The 7364-nt window shown below is 42.4% G+C and overlaps 1 protein-coding gene across 3 annotated transcripts; it reads right to left on the bottom strand.

Annotated features, from left to right (window-relative positions):
- Positions 1-2013: 2013 nt before the first annotated feature.
- Positions 2014-7363, bottom strand: meaf6 (MYST/Esa1-associated factor 6). 3 transcript variants are annotated; one of them, XM_020049976.3, is made up of 9 exons: positions 7213-7363; positions 6613-6728; positions 6411-6498; positions 6261-6306; positions 5935-6124; positions 4389-4418; positions 3815-3883; positions 3597-3630; positions 3443-3511 (listed from the first exon to the last, which is right to left on the bottom strand). In XM_020049976.3, exons 1-9 carry the CDS (start codon positions 7300-7302, stop codon positions 3497-3499), a joined length of 678 nt encoding a protein of 225 aa, XP_019905535.1. In that variant the 5' UTR covers positions 7303-7363; the 3' UTR covers positions 3443-3496. The 3 variants fall into 3 exon arrangements, with proteins under 3 accessions (XP_010871806.1, XP_019905535.1, XP_010871805.1); XM_010873503.5 differs by lacking the exon at positions 3815-3883 and having other exon boundaries at positions 7213-7360; XM_010873504.5 differs by lacking the exons at positions 3815-3883; positions 4389-4418 and having other exon boundaries at positions 2014-3511; positions 7213-7357.
- Between the last annotated feature and the right edge of the window lies 1 nt (position 7364).

Genomic DNA, 7364 nt, shown 5'->3' with positions numbered 1-7364 from the left:
TCGACTCTTATCCCAAGATCAATCATCAACAATCCATTTAAAAAAATGATGGGTACTGTTGTTGTTTTTAAAAAAAAAAAAACGAAATAATTATAGCTTTTCCCATGACTCCTCCTGGGATATGGCTGACCTTGTTTGTGGAGATGTAATAGACATGGCATGGTTTAATCCCACAAGGAGCATCAGGGCTGTGTTACCACCACCTACTGACAACTCAGCATCAGAGTCAATATATGTCTGTGTCCCAAACATCTGTTTCAAAGTACTAAGTGTGCACTAGATATGGGATGGGGTGCTTGGCTGAAACCTATTTAACAGAGTTGTGATCTACCAGTGGAAAGCTGCAAAACAAATGAACCCTAACAGAATGTGAGTGCCCGCCCACTCATTCTTGAAACGCAGGCCTCGTAACGCTGAGTCTCTGAAACAGGATACAAAGAGAAGCACCGGGTTCTGGATTGGAGGTCTTCTCGTACCTCCTCGGGCCAGGACCAAATCTCCAGTGGACATTGGATCAAAACTGAATCCGGTAAACTAGTTAAAAGTTAAAGGTCTGTCGGGAACCCACTGCCTCCACATTGGAGGCAATACACAAATAAAATGCTTGAAGTACGTGTTTCAAAAACAACAAAAAACACCTGCCAATGGTGAGGTGAGAAAATACTGCTTTAAACGAGACAGAATGTAGTCAATGTTTTTAATTATGTTTTAAGACAATGTTTTTGCAGTGTATTGACGTTTTGGGAAGGAAAAATGACTCCCTGGGTTTCCATTAAGAACTGACTGGAACCAAAATAAACCTGAGTCACCCAACCCTGTCGTAAATATATTTTCATTTTTTAAAGCTGTTTCGCAGTCCATTGTTCATATCACAATGTTTTCATGTAGCACTCCCAGTCTCGATAACTTTTCTACAGTTGAACGCTTGAGTAACATTTGTACCTGTGACACATTACTTAATCATGGGATGTGACCTGGTCTAGCCACAAGCTTGTAGTGTCACATTCTGGGACAGGCAGCAGACACTCAAAGAGACGTGAGGGGAGAACGTGTACTTCAGCTAGACGCTGTGGTTTGGGCAGAGAAGGGAAAGAAGTATGTCATTTAAAACAATCATAGTTCTTCATGAGGGATTACTAGAGGGGTCATGTTTTAATGGGAAAACTATTTGTATACCACAAGTTCTCATACCAACAAGAATACCTGATGCAAGAGAAAGAAACCATGGAAAGTAGCAGCAGAGAAAGGAAAAATGTTACGTTGTAATTCTATAGTACATTCTAAATGAAATGTGACTCTGAAATGGTGTGGCGAAAGAACTGCAAACCGAGGAATGCATTCCACTGAATTGACTTATTCCAGGATGCTGCTCAACTCGTGTCAGCAGTTTAGCTCTGCCTTGGTGTCTTCAGTGAGATGGCTCTGGGGACCATTCAGAAAGTGTCCCAAATGGCACCCTCTAAATACCTTTGTACACAACTTATTGCTAGAAGCTCATTGGTCCCGAACCAAGAAAGTGCCCTAAATAGTCGGGTTAGCCAACTAGATTCAGCTACAGGATGATTTTTGTAGGCAGGGTTGGACAGGGTCCTGTAACATTAAATTATGTTGTACACTGTTAACTTAATAGAATTTAGGTCAAATATAGAAAAAAATTATATTATTCCTTGATTACATTGAGAGACTATCACATTAAGAATGTATCTGAATGTATCTGAACAGATTACCAAAATACATCTATCTTTAGCTGACCTTAAATTGTCCCTGGAAATGTTTTACAATGTTTTGAAGGCCCAAAAACGATCAAACGCCAATTAGCAGGCAGAGACCAGTGAGCAAAGCACAGAATCCCTGGTTGTTAAGGTATTCAGTTGTAGGGTGTGCCATGACAGAATGTGTGGCATGAAAGAATGTGTGGCATGACAGAATGTGTGCCATGACAGAATATGTGGCATGGCAGGATATTCTTGTGAAACCCCAAATTCACTATTAATAGATATTTGGCCATACAGATAATTGAAGAACATTATATTTAATAGCTTGATGGCAAGTGAACCCATAGACTCCCACTTTATACAAGTAAGCTTTTAGAAATAGGTTAGGACTATAAGACATTTAAGGCCTTGCTGGGAGCATTGCCAAACAGGCATTATGTAGCAGAACAACATGGTGACCACATGGTATTGCATATTGCCATTACATTCACTAATAATCAAACAAATCTAAGAATAAACCTACTGCTGACATTCCATCAAAACAACAGAAAATATCTGAATCAAGCAACTTTCAATACTACGCCACAATGTCCGATCAGAAGAGGTCAAACAGGGAACATTCGACAGCGAAACAGCATCGAACAGGCTGTCATCTTTTTGACCTCTGGCTCACTCAAACTGGTTTCTCAAAAAACAAACTCTGGCTCTGAGAACTCCCCCGAAGGAGCAGTATAAAGACATCCTATCTTGGTGTGTAAACAACAGGGTTGTTTTAATCATACTTGAGTGTCAGAATAATTCTGTTTGAATGTGAACGTTGTATCCAAACAATGTTCATGAGCTCACTGACAGTTCACATCTCTCTGGGATTAAGGAATTACTGACAGATGTGTGTCCCTAAAGTGACTATATTTCCTATTTTGAGCAGAACTTTTCACCAAAATCCTATAAAAGGGAATACGGTGCTTTATAGGGCTCAGAGGGGGGACTTAAGAGACACTGTAGAAGACTCGGCTGAGGTCTAAGGTCACTGGGCTTTACAGGCAACAAGTAATAGACATACAGAAACAAAACAGTTTGCAGACATAAAGCAAAATATGTTTGGCCATAAACAGGGTTGGGAATTCAGGAAGTACACTTAAATGACAATTATTTCCAACATGTGTTAGCTTTTCACAAGGGACTTCAACTGAAATGGAATGGAGCTTAATCCTGGTCACGAACAAGCTTCCCTTGAGAGTTTTCCTCCATTCCACAATAGTAGGGGGGCAGAACAGATGATAACTATAGGGTCTTTCTACAGAGTAGATATAATAATAAATAACAAAATAATAGTCATTTCAATGTTTTATTACAATTTTATGCCAAGAAAATCATAAAAAATAAAATAGAAATAAACATTCTACAGCTACAAAACTACCCAATGACAATAAAAAGTAAATAGTTCCAAGATTATTTTTATGACAAGAAAAGGACAGGGAATGGGGGGAGTTACATAATAAATATAGAAGACTATACAGTAAAGTGTTATCTGACCCCCACCTCAGAGTTGAGCAACATGCAATAACGTACCATGTACTTGACAGCAGGAAAATCATGGAACTAATATTTCCGCTACCAGGTGAAAAGGACGTTTCATGCAATGTACATAAAGCGAGCAGGAATAAAGACGATTAAGGAGGGCAAACAAAGTTCACAAGGTCAAGAGGAATGACTGCTTCACCCTAGACCTCTTCTGTCTGGGCTCTAGGTCTCGTTTATACTGCTACGATCCCTTTCCATCAGGTTGAATAGTCCTAGGGAACAAAATAATAAAATCAGTTATCCCAAAAAGACTTTCTTAAAAAGCTCAATGCAAACAAAATATTTCAAACAGCTCACCGCTCTGGGTTTTTTGTTGACCTTCATGTCAAATCTAAAAGACAAAACAAGAGTTGGGTTAGGTAGAGCTGCATCTGGGTTTACTAAATACAACAGTAACCATGGGAACAACAAGCACCACTACAGTTACTCAAGCTAAGCTAAGAAACCAGCCCACAAACCACTAGAGCACCGTAGGGACAAACTCATGTGGTGAAAGATATCTGTCTGTACTCAACCTGTGACCTTCCCATCTCACTTTGGCAGGAAGAGCAGCTTTTTTCATAACCGGATTAGGAGAACTTGACCTTTTGGAACGAAACCATGAAGGTGAGCTTCTTAAGAACTGTTCATTCCCTATGATTCATAAACACTTACATATAAAGTGTTGAGTCTACAGAAGTTAGGCGCTAATACACTATAATAAACAATGCACGGTCTGATAAATGAATAGGGCGTTCCCAAATGGCACCGTATTCCCTATATGGTTCCTGGTCAAAAGTGGTGCTCTAGGTACTGAATAGGGTACCATTTGGGACCCTGGCAAAGTTTGGCACAAGCAATAATAATAGATTGGCCATGATGATGCATGAACAAACAGAAGCAGACATGGAGCTGAGGGAGGGAGGGCCAGGGTGGGATCACACAAGGCAGGATCCATGTCTTAAATGGCACCCTATTCCCTACTTTTGACCAAAGCAGAATGGGCCCTGGTAAAAATAATAAATAGTGCACTATAAGGGAATAAGGGGCCATTTGGGACAAACACAGGATGTATCACCACAGGAAACAGGAAGTAAATTGGGGACTTACTCAAAGTCATAATCAAACATGGCAGAAGGGCTGAGGGCAGCATTAGGGAGGAAGAGAGTAGTATTAGTTAGTACACAGCCTGACTCCTGCTAAGGGGATTCCTATGCATCACTACAACACAGGATCGTTAATCAGTAGAAAACTATTTTGTCCTGTCATCTAACGTATTAACAGGTTTGGGTGCTCAGCAAGTGGGGTTGAGTAAGGCCGTAGTAAGGCCTCAACGGAAAGCGTTGCCAGACAGCAGAGATGTCACATCCCTATACTGAAAATTCCTACCCATTTAGGAAAGTGCAGCATGCACACAGACCAATCGGGGGAAAACAGCAAAAAAAAGCATTCACCATAATAAATGGCTTTCATGTGTATGCCATTCTTAATGGCTCAGTGTGGCTGCAGCTTTCAAGTAGGACCAGGTGTGATAAGCTGACATTGTGATTGGGTCAGGTACAGCTGGGATAGCTGGCCTCAATTCCTACTGTTCCTCATATTCCAACTACAATACAAACAAGAGAGACTAAGCAACTTGTAATAAACCAGATGTTTATATGGTAGTACAACTAATCAAACTGGCTGACAGCTTCAGAAACCATGTGTTGCTGACCAAGAAAAACAGAAGCAGTACAACCCTAGCAACCAGGCCAAGAATCTTCAGAGTCAAAGAAACAACATTTAAGCTATCCATGGCAATGAGAGGAAGATAGAGACACGAGAGACACACGAGAGAGAGAGAGAGAGAGACACGAGAGAGAGAGAGAGAGAGAGAGACACGAGAGAGAGAGAGAGAGACACACGAGAGAGAGAGAGAGACACACGAGAGAGAGAGAGAGAGACACACGAGAGAGAGAGAGAGAGAGACACACGAGAGAGAGAGAGAGAGAGAGACACGAGAGAGAGAGAGAGAGAGAGACACACGAGAGAGAGAGAGAGAGAGACACACGAGAGAGAGAGAGAGAGAGACACGAGAGAGAGAGAGAGAGAGACACGAGAGAGAGAGAGAGAGAGACACGAGAGAGAGAGAGAGAGACACGAGAGAGAGAGAGAGAGACACGAGAGAGAGAGAGACACGAGAGAGAGAGAGACACGAGAGAGAGAGAGACACGAGAGAGAGAGAGACACGAGAGAGAGAGAGACACGAGAGAGAGAGAGACACGAGAGAGAGAGAGACACGAGAGAGAGAGAGAAACATGAGAGAGACGAGAGAGAGAGAGAAACACGAGAGAGAGAGAGACACATACACTGACCTCCAAAAGTAGTTGGACAACATAATTTGTTTGTTTGACTCTGTATTCAAGCACTTTAGATTTGAAATGATAGGCATTACATTATTGCTAGTCTACGGGTGGCAGACGTCAGACAATCATTACATACTAAGGATATAGGAGTAACAGCTACAAATCAGGACTACTTTATTACACATAACACGAATCTATCCAAATACTTTGGGTTCCTTACTCCATTGTAACACAGTTCTACATGAATGTTCCTGCTGAACGTGCCCCTCAGCAGACAGCCTAGATCCGCCATCGTGTTAAGGGTCTCGTACCTGTGTCTGTTTTTGTTCTTCCTCTTCTTGTGGCTCCCGTGGTGGCTGCCGGAGGAGGAAGAAGCAGCCTTCTGGGGTTTGAGGTCCTGCAGGGCTCCGTCGGCATCCTCCGTGTCCTCCTGGCTGGGCTCGTTCTCCTGGTTCTGGAGGTCTGGCGACGTGTCACTCTCCGTCCCACTGCCGGCCTCGCCTGAAGGGCCAGACACAAGAAGACAACATGGGACGTTAGCGCTCAACAGCCTCTCAAACTGATGCGTGGCCAACGCGGTGAGGCAACGGAAAATAATCGGTCGATTCAAAGGGGGGGGGGGGGGGGGGGTACTTACGCTTTTCATTCATGTGATCCGGTATCCCACCAAGGGCACAGACAGCCTATTGATACAAAAACAAAAACATACATTTTTTTAACACTGGAATCATACAGCAACAGAGCGGAGTAAAAAAAGACAGATGGAGAATAAAGATGAGTCACTCACTGCTACAGATGTGACTGAGGACTTGCTGAACAGACGCTCAGCCTCCTTGAACTTCCTGTTTCTCCTGTCCGTCTTGCTGTTGGAGTTTCTGTGGAACAGTATAATCAAGGGTAAATGTAATGTGGGGCCTACACAGAGATTATTAACACCTATTACTTTTAATTTGTATACTTTTATATTGAATATATGCTCAATGTCATACTTCTGGTTGGTAAGATATCTGTCCCATCCTCTTATGATGTTCCCATACATCTGGGTGTCTTCCAAGTAACTGCCCTCAAATGCATAGATCTGTCTTTCCAAGTTCACCAATGTCTCCTTTGGGAAATATGCAAAAAGGCATTAGACTTGAGGTTCATGCAACTGACAGAAAGTGATCCAAACCATCTATCCAAACACCTGAGACAGATGGCGTGGGAAAGCGAGTACTGTAGAGTAGGTTTCGACTACCCCTTGTGGACTTAGAAGGTTACTACATGTAAGTAGTACCCGATTCCAGCAAAACGTTTATCTTGTTAACTATTCCAAGAAAAGCATACATGTGGACGTGTGATGCTGAATAACATCACACAATGAATCTACTGTATTTTTAGTATGGCACTAAGCGAGCCACAAAGATGCATCACCGGTAAAAGGCAGCCGGGGCCTAGTCGTACTTGCAAATGCTCGTAACGTTAGCTAGCTGGCTAGTGCGGCCTAGTTAGCTAGCTAACGGACTTCCAAATAAAACCTAAGATGTAGCAAGAAACGCATGTAACAACATATTTACCAAAATGGAGACGTATATAGATAATTAACTTACCGCAAGTTCTTGTTTCCTTTTGACCAGCTCAGAAAGTTCACGACGTGTGTCGGGAATCTGTGGCGGTGTCGCCTTCGCATGCATCGCCATGATGAATCCCCGAAAAACAAAACAGTGTCAGTGGCGCGTCTTCAATGAAGGAAAGGAGACCG

The sequence above is a fragment of the Esox lucius genome, chromosome 10 (assembly GCF_011004845.1).
Source record: "Esox lucius isolate fEsoLuc1 chromosome 10, fEsoLuc1.pri, whole genome shotgun sequence".
Classification (NCBI taxonomy): domain Eukaryota; kingdom Metazoa; phylum Chordata; class Actinopteri; order Esociformes; family Esocidae; genus Esox; species Esox lucius.
This window is presented reverse-complemented; position numbering and strand designations above follow the sequence as displayed.

Bases quoted from the DNA above. Each gene is read 5' to 3' on its own strand.
- meaf6 (XM_020049976.3), bottom strand. From the start codon at position 7,302: ATGGCGATGCATGCGAAGGCGACACCGCCACAGATTCCCGACACACGT. The intron at 6,307-6,410 runs GTGAGTGACTCA...TTGTATCAATAG, and splicing joins CCTCAGTCACATCTGTAGCA to GCTGTCTGTGCCCTTGGTGG. The intron at 3,884-4,388 runs GTAAGTCCCCAA...TCGTTCCAAAAG, and splicing joins ATGTTTGATTATGACTTTGA to GTCAAGTTCTCCTAATCCGG.